General features: G+C 44.2%; 1 protein-coding gene across 2 annotated transcripts; it reads right to left on the bottom strand.

Annotated features, from left to right (window-relative positions):
* Positions 1–3,550: 3,550 nt before the first annotated feature.
* larp4aa (La ribonucleoprotein 4Aa) lies at positions 3,551–18,936 on the bottom strand. 2 transcript variants are annotated; one of them, XM_080469401.1, is made up of 17 exons: positions 18,409–18,936; positions 16,558–16,675; positions 16,136–16,294; positions 13,550–13,631; positions 13,323–13,459; positions 13,149–13,252; positions 12,947–13,057; positions 12,797–12,850; positions 12,506–12,715; positions 11,322–11,425; positions 11,051–11,092; positions 9,201–9,428; positions 7,754–7,808; positions 7,503–7,661; positions 7,277–7,416; positions 5,495–5,747; positions 3,551–5,132 (listed from the first exon to the last, which is right to left on the bottom strand). In XM_080469401.1, exons 1-17 carry the CDS (start codon positions 18,523–18,525, stop codon positions 4,728–4,730), a joined length of 2,478 nt encoding a protein of 825 aa, XP_080325527.1. In that variant the 5' UTR covers positions 18,526–18,936; the 3' UTR covers positions 3,551–4,727. The 2 variants fall into 2 exon arrangements, with proteins under 2 accessions (XP_080325527.1, XP_080325528.1); XM_080469402.1 differs by lacking the exon at positions 11,051–11,092.

The following is an 18,936-nucleotide window of genomic DNA, read 5'->3' as shown; positions in this document are numbered from 1 at the left end:
GTGGAGGTGACCCTCGGTCAAAACTGTATTTACAGGCAAAAAAAAAGGACAAAACTAGAAAATATGTGTGCCTGCCTCTCCTTTTGTCTCCCTGGCAACAGAGCTGATCTCCTGATCTTCATCTCCTTGAGGTGCCTCTCTCACCCGCTTTGAAGGGGAACTGTGTTCGCAGTTTTTTGCGATTTATTCAGAAACGGTTTGCTGATTCGTTAACAGAAGTCACAGCAACATATTCCCAAACATTCTGCACGTTTTGATGTGCTTTCTGTGTCCCTGCTCCCAACGGACGCTGATCCATGAGGTGCCTCTCCCATCCACTTTGTATGGGACTTTTTTTTATTATTTAATTCACAAACGGTTAGTTGAATCATTAACAAAAGTCATAGCAAGCTATTCCCGAACGTTCAGCATGTTTTGATGTGCTTAAAGTGTCTGTGCTCCCAATGGTGCGGGATGAGTTGCTCGCAGAAAAAATGACAGAACGATAATCTCTTGGTGAAGTACTTGGATAACTTCCAAACATTGTTCGTCATGCTTGAAGGCCTTCCAGACCTTGATGAGGCGATTCAGGGAGGCGACCAGGCATCATCCCAATCAGATTCCTGACCCACCTCACTGGCTCCTCTCCATGTGGAGGAGGTGCAGCTCTGCTATGAGTCTCTCTACATTTGAGCTCCCTATTCCATCATGAAGAGTCAGGACCACCACCCTGAACACTATAATTCCAGCCAGTGCTCTCATAATGAAGCTAAATCTCATCTTCTTTTATTTTAATTTAATCAGCCATGCACTTAAAGCAGACGCCAATCAGATGAATAAAGGGAGAAACATCTGGATGACGCTTAGAGACGCCTCCTACCGGAACGAATGACAATATGCATGGACAAGCACTCGTCTAATAGTCAAATAATTAGTAGAAGCATTCCAGATCATTTTCAAACAGTTATCTGTTATGGCCTCAATTAAAAAAAAAAAAAACTACAACATGAAATTCAGTAAGACAGGTGTTTGTGCACTGCCTGGCGTTTCTAGTTTTGTATAAAGTAGGCCAAACAGAGTGGCAGACATGAAAAAGCAGATTTTCATGAGGATTGACAGAATTAAAAATTAATAGATCAGGAGAACAGGTTGAGCCGTATAAAGCTCAAGCTGGAGATGTTAGCAGGAGAGGTAGTGGTACATAGTTGATAAAGGAGATGGAGCTGCCGTGCAGGAGGAGGAGGAGTGGAAGACCTCAGAACAGATTTGTGGCTGTAGCGAAGGACGACTTGGTGGTAGCTGGTGTACGACTGAAGGAGGTAGAGGTCAGGGTGAGACGGAGGCAAACAGAAGTCTCTCATCAGAGACCAGAATCCATACTTTGATGATGTAGATTAGGATTGTAAATCCCTTTTCCCCACCAATTCTATCCATCAATTGTTGGGTTTTGAACAGAGAAGGGTGGAAAAATGCAGACAATCTTAACAATGACCAGTGAATTCAATTTATTGACCCGTTGTCCAAGGTTAGCTGTGAAAAACATAAAATTGTGAGATAAAGTCGCCATAGTTTCAGCTAGTAATTTGATTTAACTTTCAAAACGCTGCTGCTCTTGTCCTCTATTCAGACGTGAAAACATTTTTCCCCATCTTCGACCAATTTCAGCCTGCGAGCCTTTAAGTTTGATCATGTTTTCAGCCGTTTGGGTTTAACATGGGAGTGAATGACGAAGCGCTGGAGAGGAGAGAGGTGTGGAGTTAAAAGGGGAAAAAAAAAACAATCCGTCTCTCTCATCGCTGGGGCCACATTTCTCTCTCAAGCTTATATTCTACAAAAGCTACAGGTTTTGTGCTTCCAATACGGGGCCACTTCTGTGTGAAACACAAACGATTCTCTTGAAACATGATTTAGTTCACAGCAAGTGACAGATTTCCTCCCATAGACTCCAATGTGTATTTTTTGCTAAAACCCAAAAGTTGAGCCATTTTAATCAAACGTTCACGGGAAGACGGAAGTTTTTCAAGACGTGAGAAGCTCACTGAATAAAAGAAAAAAGAAAGACTTAGATAAACAAAATATAGGCATAATGAACCAAATTGAACCACATCGTCTTGTCAACTTTAAATGGTTCAGTCAATTTATTTCTAAACTCATAATAAAAATAAGAAACAGCAAAAAAAACAACTCATAACCGAGTCATTTCCACATATTAAAGAGAAATCGCAGTTTTATACTCGTGTAGTTTAAATTCCCACTTGTGTGTAGGATGTGTGATAAATGAGGCCACAAGAAACTTGACACCGGAGAGCCAAATCAAAATAATTTATTTTTGGTGACATTTCATACAGTTCTAAGATTGTGTCTCAAACACTTGGTTGATCCATAACTACATTTCCTTTTTTTTTTTTTTTTTTTTTTTGCCACCCCAAACCAAATTAACAGAACAACCCAAACATGTGTGGGGGGGGGGAGGGGGGGAGCGATTCCCGGAGGCGTCCGCAAGCCTGTCAACATCAACCATATGCTCCTAACGTGATTTCACATTACTTATGAGTAAGATTCTTTTCAAAACAAGTTAGTGCATTTTATTTAATTATACTAAATCACTAGCTGCTCATACTCAATGAAAAAAAACAAAACAAAAATAATAATAACAGCCCCAGTGATTGGATACTCGTTTACTGCATTACTAAATCCAAAAGTCAATGCATCAAGTATTTTCTCTCAGCCGACATCTCAATCAGTATATAAATGTCATATGCGTGATTTCATTTTTTTTCTTTTTCGCTCTTTTTTTTTTCCTTGCCAATGCGATTTCACACAACTTTGGGGAAACCAGCCTACCAAGATTGGGAGAAAAGCGTTGCACATTAGAATTAAAATAAATACATTTTAAAAAGCAAATACATACAGTGAGTCAAACTTCAAATTCTAAAGTCAACCTGTTTCGTTTTTCGAAAATTAAAAAAAAAAAGAAACAAAGAATAAAACCCAGAAAGAAAAGAAAAAAAAAAAAAAAAAAACCTCACCCTAAAAGCACAAAACAATCAGATGGATACCTCCTCAATTCAGTACTAGAACAATTACATTCTCCCACACACGTTTCTAGTGAAGGGTTATAACAATATAGCATCAGCAACTAAACCTCTACAGCTTCTTCTTTCAAGAAAACAAACAAAACAAAAAAAAACAACAACTAGCTTTTCTGGGCCCAACATTTCCCCCCAAAACTACGTTATTGAGCAGACGTCTTCAATAGAAATCAAAACGTTATCCTAGCACACTATGATCGTAGGCAGCTGGCACATAGCACGTGAAAATGTTCCAAATTTCCTTTTATACCCACGAACTCGGCTGCCCGATATAATGACGCCATCGTCTTCAGCTAACTTGCACTTCTCTGTCTAGGTTGTTTTACTTTTTGACGTTATGCAACAGTTCACAGATATAAGCTTAACCTGGATATCCTGTGAGAAAAGAAAAGAAAAGAAAAAAGCCAAACCTCATCTAAACCACCAGGCGCACTGAACAGTCAAATTATAGCCGCAGCCTCTTTTTTTTTTTTAAACCCTCTCATGACAAAAAAAAAAACGAACCAGAGCTCACTCTACAACCCAAACCAAAAAAACAAACATGTAAACAGATAACCTGACTGATTATTAACATGACATGTTCTGTATCCATTGGGAGTGGGCAGACCCCCCCCCCCCCCCCACAAAAAACAAAAAAACCCAAACAGTTCAGATAGACACGAGATAACAACTCAACGTGAAAAACTTTGGACCAGGCTAGCAGGTTCGCCGCGGTTAACAGCCCGGCGGGCACCCCAAAGAGAATTCCGGCTTCGAAACAAACAAAAAACAACATACATATCCAACTGCGGCGCACTTCAACAGATTGTGATATCCGAGAGCCTTTAAGCCAAACTGGGATCAAAATACCACCATAGAACACATTTTCATTATTAGACATTTAGAAGACCACACCGTCCTTTTCCAGGACAATGACTCTGAATCTCTGATGTAAAAATCAAAAAAGGGGGAAAAAAAGAAAAGAAAAGAAAAAATCATCCATTTCATTACATCAGTGCAACAGCACACTGGAGCACTTCAATCATTTTGCTTAACAATCAATGCAGACAAAGACATCAGTCAACCCTTCAGTCATACTTGCAAATCGAAGCACACGCACACACAAAAAAAAAACAACCCAAAAAACTAAACTGATGTCTCATTGCGTGTTAGTGATATCTTTGTATATGTACATGACATATATGCATGTTCTTTTCTTCTTAGTGCATATTGTTCTTGCAGACCAACATCTATTCTTTAAAATCATAAAAAGGTAGAGGGCCATGTACGCGGCCCAGCATCCCACCTCTCCCGAGCAGAGCACAAATGAAGGGCCTCCGCATGAAATCGCACTTCAATTCTTTTAAGCATAAATGCCGGAGGACCCGAGAACATTTCGATTTCCTTTTTTTTTTTTTTTTTTTTAAACCCCCCCCCAATCACTCGTCAAAAGTTCTTCGGGTGTCATTTTGCCCATTGAGTCCTGGATGTCGCAGCCTCATTGTCATTTTAAAAGCTTTTCTTTGGACAAGTTCCAGGTGGGGGAAAGGTGGCTACCATATGGTTGTTGCTTTTATGTTATTCATTTTTATATAATTATATATCCATGTATATATTCATACAACTTTTTTTTGTCTTCTCTGCTATTCTTGTCAAGTTTTTTTTTTCTTTCTTGTTTTACTTTGGCGATACTGGAGGGATGTTCTGCTCTTTGCCAGTGTGCCGGTAGCCCCCCTGAGGGGAGCCGCGCTGGGCCGGAGGCGGGCGCCTCTGGTCCCGGAACTTGAGGCCGCCGGGGCCTCGGGGGCCGTTGCTGCGGTGGTAGCTCTGAGAGTCACGTTCGCGAGGCGGCCGGCTCTCTTTGCACTCCCACCCCCCCTCCCGGTCGTGGCTCTTCTCCTGCTTGTCTCCGGGACTGCTGCCGCTGGAGCTCGGCTCCTCCGCCTTGTTGACGCGCAGCTCGCGCAGCGGCTGGCCCGTCGCCGTGCCGGAGGGGGAGGGGGAGGGGGCCGGGGCCGCCGCGGGGGGAGGGTCCTTCGGGGGCCGTTGGCAAACTTCGGCGTAGCTGAGTTTACGGGGCTCCTGAAGTGAAGTCGGCAGAGAGAACAAAACAAAACAACAAACATCGTTTTAAAAAGATGAAGTACGTATTTGTCAAGTCATTTTCTGCAAATGCTCAGGTTTGACCTTCAGATCTCATAATCTTGACGCTCACTGGGGACGGAGTGAAAGTTCTGGACTCGTGGTGAGAAGATAAGAGAGAGCGAGAGAAGGAGAGAGAGAGAGAGAGAGAGAGAGAGAGAGAGAGAGAGAGAGAGAAAGAAAGAAGAACGAGAGAACCAGAGCCAGTCCCGTCACCACCTCACTCCCCTCTCTGCGCTTAAGTTCTCATCATCAGGAAACCCGCTATTCCGGCGTACGGACGGCCACTGTCGTCATCTCACCTGTGAGGGAGCGGGGATGGTGGTGGTGGTGGTGGTGGTGGCGGCAGCAGCGGCGGCGGGGGCCAGCGTGCTGGGCGTCGCCGGCGTGGAGGCGGCGGAGGGCTGAGGCTTGGAGCTGGGCATGGGCTGTGTGCAGGTGGAAGAAGAGGAGGAGGAAGAGGAGGCGGGGATGGTAGCTTGAACAGGCGTGCGGGGAGCTGCTTTTGGAGCCGGCGGCTCCGCCCGTTCAACCCTCTTCTCCTGACGAGCGATACTGCGAAAGCATAAGAGGGAAAATGAGTTTAGTCTGTTTAAACTCTGGTGTTTCTACATGTACTGGTGGCTGGGGTCAGGGGGGGTTAAACATCCGGCCGGGGGGCCAAAACCAACCCCCAAGAGGAGCCAGTCCGGCCAAAAAAGAGAATTGCTAATATTTTAAAGAAAATTGACTTTTTAAACACGTTTCTTAAGAGTAACAGGCACAACACAACACAACACTGTAGGTATGTGAAGGCCGCGGCCGCCATTTTCTTCCCAATTCGTGAGCCGCATTTTGGACAGTGACGCGCTGCGTCTTACCCCGGATCCACATTTTGATTGGATAGCGTCACGTAATTCGAGGGAGTCCCGAGGAATTGCGCATTCGGGGAAACCCCTCGTCCTCCGCCATTTTGGATTTTTCACTTCCGTCAACAGAACATATTAAAAACTCACCCGCCTTCAACACATTAAAAACAACTTCAACGGATAAAGTGACGCTTTTGAAAGGTAAAACGACGTATTTTTGATTATTTTGACTTTCTAATCCCGAAGTTTCATAACTTTTTATGGTTCAGAAATAAAGTTGACCGAGCAGGAAGAGGAAGAGGAGGAAGAGGGACAGGATTTGATTGGTTATTGACAAATATAATAAAAATACGACACATTTACCATGTTATTAAAAAAAACATGTATATGGATATAAACAGACGAATGCAATATATAGTATATATAGCAGTACGGTAGTTTGGTGTGGCAGCTCCAATCTTAATACTACCAAATTTATTTCAGACCAAGAACAAACTTAAAATATATATTATTATTCCTTCAGATTGAAGAGTATAAAGAGATACACCTTACCTGAAAGTTTCATTGAGATATCTTGATTATTAAAGAAAGTACAAGTGTTTTTATGTAAAAAGATTTTGGCCACAAATTTGTGTACTAATTAGTAAACTTCTTTCGCCTATAAATTCATTATTTGTTAAGATATCTGAATGGTTTTGGGGTCATTTTCTTTGATTTTTTCCATACTCTTGCCAGCGGTACCAGTTGCATTCAATTTGGTTGACCTTTTAATTTTTCTTCACATCTCTAATCACTGAGGCACTTTGTGCTGCATTCTATTGTACCTAAAGTTATGTATAAATAAAGTTTGATTGAATTGGAGCCTCACAGCCATGCTTGTCATGGTGAGTAAAAACATGCATAATGCAACAGCTGCAGGAGACGTTTGACTGTATTTTGCAGTAGAAAGTTTAATTGAACCACAACAAAGGTGAAAACTGGGCTGTATGTGGCACCTGGACTAAAATGCATTCGACACCCCTGCTATGAGAGATTAGAGAAGTTTGCAGGTTTAAATCCCGGTTACTGCAGGTCCTTGAGCAAGACCCCTGATCCCCAGCAACTCCCTGGACTACCATTATATATAGTTTGGTTAACTGAACAGGGTGTTCAAAATGTGATTTCTTTTCTTCTTCATTCCAGGAAACCACCTAATTTTCCCCAACCATCCTGAAATAACTTGTGAACCGTCCATACCTGGAGGCCGGAGGTCCAAGTGGCTGAGATGAGGCTTTCGCCGGTGCCAGAGCGGGGCTGGGGGTCGCTGCAGCTTCCTCTGAGACCGGGGTCTGGCCTGTAGCTGGACTCACAGTGGCTTCTTTGTTGGCTTGTTCCGTCTAAAAGAGCAAACAAGCAGCACGTTACACGTCTTGACGTTCTGAACTAAACGTTGCTGAAGCGGTCACAAAGTCGGGGTTCTCACCTTGTCCCTGTACAAACCGCGAACGACGTCCGACATTCGGTTTTCCAGCACCGGTTCTCCCTGCGTGCTGACCACACAGCCGGGGAGGGGCGGGAAATTGGTGGCGGCCAAGTCAAACTTGGGCGGAGAAACCTTGACCTCGGCCAGTGGCACAGGCCTCTGAGGGAAGAGAGCCAGTGGAGACCAACACATGACGACGGTTCCTGCTTGGTGTACGACAAGTTAATCGACGTCATGTCAGTGTCATTTACCGTAATCCGATCATCTTCTCGCCTTCTTCGACTCCCTCTGTAGGTTGTGCTCCGTCTGAAATGCACAGAAATGATCTGTCAGTCACATTAACGTGGTTCAGTCGCCACCGTGCGGAGCTGCAGGATCTAGCCAGGTTTTCTGCAAACTACTCTGTTTATGCCACTTTTAGACGTCGAAATTCAGATTTTAACACGAGGACAGGCAGTTCCTTCTATCGATCACACATGGAACTTTTAAATTTTGGTTGAAGCAGTTGATGCTTTAATGACTGGAAATCTGCAACCAATCATAAACTCGCCGAGCAGAGCCAACAGACATCCGGGCAAATATAAACGCCTCAATACTTTATAATATGAGCAGGATTTCAGTCTTTAACCCTCAGATCTCATAATCTGAACGCTCATTGGGACGGAGTGAGACACCTGACTTTGAAGGGAGAGGAAAGAGAGAGAGGAGGAGGAGGAGGAGGAGTAGGAGGAGGGTGTGGAGAGGGAAAGGAGTGAAGCAAAGCCAGATACTCCTCCGGGTTTCCCTCTATGCGCATCGTGATCTCATCATCGGGTCGGACTGTTTGCTTCTTTCGCATTTTAGGAACAAACTTGAAAACACATTTAAAGCCTGACCGCACCAATGGCCGACACTCGGGCCCCGTTTACACCAGTATGGAAAACTTTAGTTGTGCGTTTACATGACAACGCTGCTCTGAGCCACTGAAAATGCAACTTGTGTTAACAATCCAACTTGATCGCCTGACCATAGGAATGTTTTACTGGCATTGTTAATGTTTATAGTCTCTGCTGCATGTCTTCAGCCAGTCGTGGCCCTACATGAAAACTCAGGTTTTCAGTTTTCCTGTCCTTGTTTTGTTAATGGACATCTTTTTTTTGTTTTTTTTTAATAAAAATTTCCCGAAACAAAAAACCTAGGTTTTTTCACTTAGATGTAGAGCAAGGCAAAAAAATAAAAAAAATTGATTTATCAGATTTGTAGCTAAAAAAGATTTTTATATTGCAAATTCAAATCCCCCCGTAGCTGCAGGACTTACTTCAACAGTGCAATGTAAGCACCGATCTATCCAGGTTTTTACAAACTGCCCAATATTTAAGCCACTTTTAAATTGAGATTTTAACACAAAGACATGCAGTTCCATTTATCGACACATGGAACCGTTTTATTTTGTATTTACTTTAAAAAAAGAAAAAAGAAAAAAAGAAAAAAGCGGAACATTATCCAGTATACATCAGAGCTGCTGGTCTCCACAAAACACTTCAGTGATGAAAAGAAGTGACGCAGCAATACCACCATTACAGGCCAGGTGCACTAATAAGTGAAATTTAGTTACCAGTTTACTCTGCTTCAAACCGTCTTCCTAAGACTCTCCACTCAAATTACTTGATTTCTCAATTTGACCTTCCATATTAAAGTAACTGGTAATGACAGACTCGCCTTCCTCGTCCAGCCAGGCCGCCGTCATCGCTGTGGTCCAATGAGGAGGAGAGATGTGCGAATGCTGAGCTCAGGTGGTCAGTGGGGGTCTGGACCGGGTTGGTGGGCGGGGCGGCGGCGTGAGAGGAAGGCTGCGGGCTGCGCAGGCCGGTCAGACTCTCCAGCGGTACGGGTGTTATGGACGCTGAGGTCACCTCGCTTGTCCTCACCTGGGGCTTCACGTGGTTTCTGTTGCGGTGGAGGGGGGGGGGGGGGGGACACGAAGGTTATTGATTTAAAAAGCTTCGAGGGCAGAGACGCAACCAGTGCTTCCTCCTGAACTGAAGAATAAACTGATAATGTGCATTTCAAAAAAGATTTACAGATTTCCTGTTTTCTGGATACCATTATGACATCACAAAGGGTCACAAGTAAATTTGTGTCAGAGGCTCTGAAGTAACAACATTTCCCAGTAACATAATTATGTTTATCATTCTAATTAGCTACAAACTTTGAGTTTAAACCATTTTATTGGCCAGTAAGTGGAGCTGGTGCTCGACTGCAGTAATTCGATAAAACATCTAATTTAAAACCAATTGTTTTTCCAGGGGAAGCTGACAAAAACAAAAGGGTTCAGAGGAAACACTGGTGACAAGTGAACACCAGGAAGAGACAACATGCGGTGTCTTCAGAGTCGATGTAGACATGCAGGTGGTTCTCAGGATTCGTGCTCATGATTGGTTGAAGCAGTTGATGTTTAATGACTGTACGTTTGGAAATCTGCAACCAATCAGAAATTCACAGAGCAGAGCCAACAGACACCCAGGCAAATATAAACGCCTCAATACTTTATAATATGAGCAGGATTTCAGTCCTTAACCCTCAGATCTCATAATCTGAACGCTCATTGGGACGGAGTGAGACACCTGACTTTGAAGGGACAGGAAAGAGAGAGAGGAGGAGGAGTAGGAGGAGGGTGTGGAGAGGGAAAGGAGTGAAGCAAAGCCAGATACTCCTCCGGGTTTCCCTCTATGCGCATCGTGATCTCATCATCGGATCGGACTGTTTGCTTCTTTCGCATTTTAGGAACAAACTTGAAAACACATTTAAAGCCTGACCGCACCAATGGCCGACACTCAGGCCCCGTTTACACCAGTATGGAAAACTTTAGTTGTGTGTTTACATGACAACGCTGCTCTGAGCCACTGAAAAGGCAACTTGTATTAATAATCCAACTTGGTCATCTGCTCATACGAATTTCAGTTTACAGCTTACTGTTCTCTGCTGCATGTGTGAGTGGTTTCATTACAAACCCCCCCCAAAAAAAACAGCATCCAGTCCTGGCCCTACATAACTTGTTTTTCAAAACGTGCCGTGTAAACACGAAATGTTTCTGAAATGAAAAACGGAGGCATTTTCACCTAAACGCTGTGTAAACGGGGCCTCAACACCAAACTGTCAGCATTTCTTAGTTAAAGATGGTCGTTAACACCACGTTGTAATACAGTCACTTGTGAAAGCAGCAGCAAAAAAAAATTAAATACAAATAAAGATGGTTAGTTGAGATGAGAGTAACGGTTACATGTACGAATGTGAACTAAAATAAGGATGTTTGGGGTTTTCTTTTTTTTTGCAGTGGCAGCTGCAAGCTGGAAAAAGCAGCCGACATTTATAAAATGCCATGACAAATCCAGGATGTTTGACTATCTGGCACCAAATAGTTTTCCTCACTGAAGGGAAGAATTGCTGCCAGAGAAAAGTGACTGGCAGGAGGAATGAGGGGCCTGTAATGGATTTAGTCATCTGGCTGCTGCAGGGTGGTGAGCGATGAGGACAGCGGTGAAGCTTACTGCACAGTATAACAGTGGTACCTGAAGGCATTTATTACATTCTTTCTTGAATAGAGGGGGACACTGTGGGGACAGTAAGAAGACAGGGAGTGAAGAGCAGGGCCCCGCCGGGCCAACAATCTTCACACAAAACTCTAACAAAATTAAAAATGATCTGACGTTTAACTTCATGCAAACACAAGTGGTCAAAACATTCCCGATACAGTACGTTCATGGGGACTCAAGTCTGAGTAAAAGCGGAAAAGTGATTAAAAAAACCCAAAAGAAACCACTGTGGCGATGAGGTTCTTACCGGTTTCTGTTGAACGGGCGTGTGATATTGAGAGAAGCGGTGCCAGTCTTGTAATGTCCAGCAGAGCCAAAGCCATTAACAAAGCTGCTGTTGGGAAACGGCGCCTGCTCAAAGAAAAACAGAGGCTGCAATTACTAATCTGGTTTCACGGTTTCAGCAATTATTTATCCAACCCATTTTCACTTTCGATCCGATACCTAAATTTGGATATCTGCCGATACCGATACTATTCCAATACCGGAGCTCTGTTTGCTTTATTATTGTCATTATCATTATTGTTGATTTTATATGTTATAATAAACTCCTCTCTACAGGCAAGTATGAATTATACGAATGTACGCATTTATTCTCCCTAAATGCGACTTGAGGTTCGCATAATGAATAGGAAGCAGCACAAACTATGTTTGTTCAATGTGGGGGTCTGCGTGACGTCATCATCTCATAATAAATTTGTTATATCTTTAAAGCCTCAGTATCACTTTATTAATCTCTGGGGAAATTCTTTAGCAACGCAACACAAACAGCAATGTTTCCAGCACAAACAATTGGGACTATTTTCACTGAGTTTTTTGCGTGGAGTAGGACACAACTTCACAGAGCTGTGAATCGCTCGCTACAAAGTGGAGGAGCTGCTTTTCATTGTTTTGGTGCCGTCGTCAGTGACGTTTCTCGGTGAGCTGGCGTTTTAAAACAGTGACGTCTGCCTGCAGACCAGCCGCCTCGCTCGTTGCTGTGTTGTGTTGCGGTGTAAACTACGTCCATAGAGCGGACAGGTCATGAAATGTTGGATAGCCACGGTGCTACTATGTTAGTCTGCTGGCTGGCTGCGAACTGTGGAATGGATTTACGGACTCATTCCTCAGTGTCTCATTGAGACCCGCCTCCGTTCAGGAAATCCATTCCACAATTTGCAGCCGGCAGGGAATCCTTTGCGGAGTCAATTCAGCAACAGTAAAGCACAGACGTGGCTCATGGATCGGAAATCTCCGCAGGTTGGATCGGAAATTTACAATCCATGAATTATGTTGTTATCGGAACCCCATACCGATACTGGATTGGATCAACCACATCCCTACAAACTATCATTATGATGGTTTTCGCTCCCACATGCAAGCCAAAGAAATCAGTTAAAAAAACCACAAAGAGCAACACTGTGTACTTAAAACAAGAGTACAGACACTCACCAGAGGGGTCTCAAAATACGGTGTGGGGGAAGGCGTCCAGGTGGGGGGCACGATGCCGTAGACTGGGTACTGCTGCTGGGGGTACACGTGCTGCATGTAGAGCGGGGAGCTGTACTGGGACTGGCTCTGGGACTGCTGGGCGTACAGGCTGCTGTCCATGCTACGGTAGCCGTTCTTGGCGAAAAACGTGTTGATGGCCTTTATTCTGGCCTGCGGGTGGCGAACAAGCGGGGAGGGTTGAGTCACAGTGCAGAGGACACTTCCCAAATGAGGCAGAGGTTTCCAACTCACCATGATGGGTTTTCCCTGAAATGTTTTAACTTCCTCTCTCAAGTATTTGTAAGCCTACAAGAGACAAAGGAAAAGAAGAGTCATGGGGGAATTGGTGGCACGACATTTCCACCAAACACTTGAGGAACGGAGAAGCGCGAGCGACCGTACCTGCTGAGCGTCCGTGTCAGATTGGAATGTGATGTACCAGTTGTTGTTGTGTGCAAACTCGACACTTATCACCTTTGGACAGTTGTCATTTTTAAACAGTGACTCGACCTCCTGTGGAGGAGATAAGAAGGAATGTCATGCGAGGTCAACGAGCGCGATCGGATGATTTCAGCGAGGCGTTCAGTGAACGTCTGGGCGTTACCTCCACGGGTGTGGTTTCGGGGACTTCTCTCAGGATGATGATGCAGCGCTTGTGATTAGGACGCACTTTCTCCCCTTTATCATCCACTTGTACCATAGGAGATGCTGAAAACAGGAGAAATTAAGTTTAAGACGACGAAAATCAAGAAACGACTTAAGCTTTTTTTCCACTCACATCTTAGCACATCCAGGATGAGGTCCATGTCAGTGGTGAGGACTTTGATGCCCTCCATGCTGGCAATAGTCCAGATGGGGACAAACTGATCGCTGTCCATCTGGGACATCAGGTATAAATCCTTTGAGAGGTTTTCTCTGCATCACAAAAAAAACAACAGATTAGATGTAGATCAGCCCACCCTGGACTCAGAAGTCGTGTTTCGGTTTCTGAGTGTGGCTTCTTACCGAGAGAAATAAAACTCCAGTTCTTTCTTCAGAGACTCGCGGAGATTCTCAGAGGAGATCGGCTGCTCTGCAGTTTTGGAATCTACGGGGATTTAAAAAAAAAAAAAAAAAAAGGTCAGAAAAGTGTCGACATGCTTTTATATCTAGACTGTGGAGTCTCATTCTGGTGTATAGTACACCACAAACTACTGTCTCTTCTCAGATGTGTGAATCCTGCAGCCATGGCTGACATTTCATACCGAAAGAATCCCTACAATACTCACTTCTTCTGACAGACTGAGATCATACAAAGACTCCAGTTGTTTTTTAAGCTGCAAGTACACCAGCAACACGACCGAGCATGTTTGTTGAAATAAAAAGTTAAATGTCGAGCATCTCGCATAGTATCAGCTTTGTGATAGAAACAAACAAGCACTAACATCAGAAGCAGAATGAGCATTAACCTCCTGAAAGTCTAGAAGAGCGAGGAAAACTAGGCATTTTAGGCAAAGTAAGAAAAGAAGAAACTGTTCCCCTGAACTAAATCCTCATCTTTGATGATTTAATTCTCAATTCCAATTTTTAAAACTAAAAACTGTTGGTTGAAACCTTGTGTTGCATATTAATACAAAAGCATATTGTGTCTGTTTTACAGGAAGTTTCCAACATGTCATAGTGCTCGAGCTACAATTCAACATATTTGGATATATTTTAATCATAACTAATATTAGGAAACATGAGAAATACCCTCAAATTTACACTTTAATCAGATCAGTGAGATTTAATCAGCATGTCTATGAAACATGTTGACAATCAAATGCAACAGTGCCACGTCTTGTGCAAGCTGAATGAAACCCATTACTTTTAATCAAAGAATCAGAATGCTGTCTTGTTTTTGAGAACAATGAGCCAGGCAGTCAAATCAAGCAGAGCTCAAGTGTTGACAATGATAGCCGCCACACCACAAAGTAAAATTAGCCTCAAAGTGGTTAAAAAAGCCACAATATATGAAGGAGCCTTAACAAATAAATAAAAATAAATAACACGTTCAAATGCCGATCATTAACCAGCAATACAATACCGAGCCATCCACACAATTGGAAATCATCCCACCATCTACTAACCTATTTCAAAGACAAATGCTTGAACTGCCAATAATCTGCAGCCCAAATTGACTTCAAACCGTCAGTGTCGGTGTCCAGTAGTCAGAAGTAAAAGGCTGATGCCTTCCACAAGCCCACCTGGCTAATAAGCAACCTGCGGCTCAATCCAGAATATTCTACTGTGGAGGTGAACTGAAGTTCAAACTCTCAGTGGTTTCAAACAAACTGAAACATTCAGGTGCATCATTTCGTCTGCTGCTGCTGCTGCTGCAGTGGGCTGGTGAATACAGCCTGACCCGCAGTGGGGGTGCACACCCACATGTGCTGTTGGTCACAACATTTCTTTTTTTCTTTCTCCTAATCTGACTCATCTCATTAACTCTCTTCTTCCCACTCGGGGTTCATTACAGGCCTGACACTGCACTACTTCTTTACAGTAAAAACAAAACATTATTAAGTACGCACATCCGGAATAATGCAATCCAAAGTAATAGTAGAACCAACATGAATAATGAACTGGACTTCATCATATTGTTCAGGTCCAACAAAAAACTTGAGTCAAACACACTGCAAATGTGTTAAATATGTGATTTAAGTGTGACCCAACTGTCTGTGCACGTGCAAAGTTTCTTAAAGTGGTAGGATGACGTTCCCACAGGGGACGACAAACTTGTGCTGAGCCGTGTGGCCTGAAAAACTGTGTTGGAAATCACACGTACAGTATATTATGTGAAAATGATCAAAACCTGTTCGATGTAAAACTTAAGTGGAAAAAGCGTCTCCATTTTTCCACCTATAGTGTCTTATATGTCCTGCTTTGCTGAGATTTAGAGAAATGTGGAAAGAACAAAGAGATTCAATAATTTAACTACAGGAAACAGATACTAGATTAATAAATAATGTCAGTTATTTTGGCTTGACATTAATCATACGGTCCCGTACTTTAAAATTTTCATACATCGTCTACTTAGAAACATGTGAAAGGTCTTCCTGTTTGAATTGAACTGTTTTTTTTTTTTAAGTTGGAAGAAGGCAAATGTCATCTAATGGGACTGTTAACGTTTGAGAAAGTGAGAACTAATGGGTTGCATTTCTGTTCTGGGAGTTAAACTCTAAGTGATTAACTTAAATGTAGTACATTACTGCCAATGTTAAAATAAAATGTACAATTCGCAATTATTAAGGGTTATAGGTAATACCGATGACAGAAAGAGATTACCATTAATTATGTTATGTTCTTATGGTCCACTCCCCCTTGTGTTGAACTATGACCCGAAATAAAGCATCCATTCTGAGTGATCCGATGCGCCGAAAATTTCTACATGTCAACGTCCGTGCACGGGAAGCGGATTTATGAGATAAGATGGGGCGGTGTTGCGGCGGTGCAGACCACGCTGCCGGTTATCTCAGTGCGTGCGAATCATCATGTCCCACACAAACGTTATCGCCTCCTCTCCTTGGAGTGTGTTGAAAACAGAATAATCCTGACGTGCATGTGACTGACCTGAGGTCCCCGTTGAGGGCTCCGCAGGGGAAAAGCCCAGCTCGGGAGGGTCCATTCCATTTACTGCTATCTCAGCTGTTGCTGTGGAGCTGCTGTCATCCAGGGCCGTGAATCCCACAGTGTACGGCTTGCACCCAGCAGACGAAGGCTCAGAATAACCTGTGAACAAGAGTTAAGAGTTTCATTCAGGCACAACATCAGACTGTTGAACTTTTTGGGCCACTTCTATTTCAAGAGTTTGGCTTTGTGTTTGTACATTTGCAAAGAAAAAAGAAAAAGAAAAAATTAATTGCAGTGTGCAGACGTCTGAGAAAGAGGAAAAAGGAAGAAAAAGAAGAAGTGGCAATTTTAGAGTATTTTTATTTCAGAAAAGGTCAAGTTGTCTTAATAAACCGTGGGGTTAAGAAGAAGGGGACTCTCACCCTCACTGATGTCCGAGGGAGGCCAGTGAGGGCTGCTGGTGACAGCCTCGCTGGGGGCTACAGGCATCTCCTGCCACACCTTGGCATTCGGGTTCAGACCAGCACCCTTAGAGGTGACCTTCAGAAACATGCGGCACAGTCAGGAAAGGTCAATACGCTTCAACATGACAGACAATGAAATCACAACACTTAGACTGGCATTATTTGATATATATTCAGTTTGTACTGTCTTCATCTATATGTCACTGATTTCAAATGTCCTATTAAATAGTTATGATGGTTCAGCACCATAGTTCTGCTGTGCGTGCTGCTTTCAAGTCAGGGTCAAAAAATCTGAAAGACTAACTATCAATATGTGATTCTGCAGCTATAGTTGATTCTTAACTTGGGTTTTTTTGAGGGCAAACTTCACATCTGAAGGCTCCAACAACATATTTCACATAAAAACAAAAGAATGTATTGCCGAGAACAAAACAAAAAATGAAACATTTCAGATTAGAAGGACTAAAACAGGAATGCAGCTGATCTCATGATTCCCCTTACATTCAGCGGCCACTCTATACAGTAACCCTGTGCACCAACACCTACATACCTCAGACAACTATTGTATATAATGAGAAACCTGAGAGGGAGAGTGAAACATGCATGAAATCAGCTTTAACCTGTTAACCTCCAGGAGCATCGTTGAAGCTTTGTGTTGTAAAAACACAATTGTATTTCTAAGAAGTGCTTGGCTATGACTCCATATAAAACCGACTGTTCTGGCAACAGAGATCCTGAGCCTGCAAAGATCCCGGGGCCAAGAATAGATTGCATACTGTACATAGAGGCATACACACTGAACTTGCTGTGAACTAACTGTGGATTATGCTCCATGCAGTCAGTAAGGACTGACGCTGCAAAAGCCAGCAACTGTCCAATTTTACTGGCTTCCCTCTTTGACATTGTCACTTGCCACCTGCAAATTTGGAGAGGGGAGATGAAGAAAAAAGCACTCTGACAAGAACAGCTGTGATCCACAAAAAATCTCTTCTTCTCCAATCAGCCAGGACTGGATGTGCCCAGTGTCTTATTCAAACGAGCACTGACATTTATGTGCCGTTGCAACTTGACACATGGTTACAATGCATGCTTCTGTGTATCCGAGGCCGAGGCGAGCCAAGTGCAGTCAGCTGACTGCGCAGAGCAGCAGAGGCCGGCCGGCCAGCCATGCAACGGAATAGGCCGGGCATGCAACAGAATAGGCCGGGCATGCAGCAGAATTAGGCCGGGCATGCAGCAGAATTAGGCCGGGAATGAAACGCATAACACTGCGCTAGCTGCGACTGCTAGCACCGATTAGCGCACACACACACACACACACATCACGTTAGATTGAATGAAACAATCGGCCAATAATCCAGCCATCGATCACCTGCAGATGGGAAAACAACCCAATCCGAGTTGACTTGCTTCCTAAAAGCTCCACTGCCCCTCCACAAGCTGTGTCAAAACTTAACTTGGAGGCTAATGATTACTCAGCAAACTACTTAAACGAGCTCGCTCGTTAACATGGCTAAGCTAAAGTTAGCCTGGGAGCGATAAGAGTGTAATAATGGTGTAATATGAGTCGACTGTGCCGGCTGGAAGTCGTCCTGCCAGGGTCTAAACATGTCGTTCTCGCTTGCAATCATCGGCTGCTGGATGATATCACATAAAAACTCGCTGTCACGGTCAAAGTGGGAGGTTTTTATTTTTAATGTAAATGTGTTTGAGCCCGCGGAGGGAGGTGTACTGCGCTAACAGGACTCCGGTAAGCGGCAGGAGATTAGCCACTTAGCCTAACTAGCTCGAGCAGGCCTCAGGACTCACCATGCCGCCTGACCCTCCCTCGCTCCCCAGCGGAGCCGCGTCCTTCGCACCGCTCTTCGGTCCGGGATCAGCCTCCTCCTGCAGCAGCGGCGGCTCTCCGCTCTGGTCTGAACTCATCAGCCGCTCCTGACTCACGTCCACTCCGTCTCGTTCTCCCGGCCCCCCGCCCGCTGCCGCCGCCGCCGCCCCCCGGCTGGGCTCGGCAGTCAGTCTGGATCTCTCCGGCTCGACCACACGGAAACTAGCCGGCTAGCAGCGATGCTACACGAGCTAGCGCGCGATGAATCAACGGAGCGGGCTAACGACGAGCTAGCTCAACCGACCCGGCCAGCGCGCGCACTCTGTTTAATGGTGGAAGCGATGCCAAACCATGACTCTCCTCAGAGCGGTGTTTCTTCAGTTATCACAGCGCACGCCGGCTTCGAGAGGCGCATTCCTAACCGGGCGACCGGAGCGGACACTGGGGACACGCACCTTTCCTCCGCACACAGTCCGCCGACGTCCCGGCTGCCACCGCGACTCGTGCCT

This window comes from Lipophrys pholis (genome assembly GCF_963383615.2).
Source record: "Lipophrys pholis genome assembly, chromosome: 8".
In the NCBI taxonomy this organism is placed as follows: Eukaryota; Metazoa; Chordata; class Actinopteri; order Blenniiformes; family Blenniidae; genus Lipophrys; species Lipophrys pholis.
This window is presented reverse-complemented; position numbering and strand designations above follow the sequence as displayed.

Bases quoted from the DNA above. Each gene is read 5' to 3' on its own strand.
- larp4aa (XM_080469401.1), bottom strand. From the start codon at position 18,525: ATGAGTTCAGACCAGAGCGGAGAGCCGCCGCTGCTGCAGGAGGAGGCT. The intron at 12,851-12,946 runs GTACGGTCGCTC...TGTCTCTTGTAG, and splicing joins CTGACACGGACGCTCAGCAG to GCTTACAAATACTTGAGAGA. The intron at 5,748-7,276 runs GTATGGACGGTT...ATGCTTTCGCAG, and splicing joins CTTGGACCTCCGGCCTCCAG to TATCGCTCGTCAGGAGAAGA.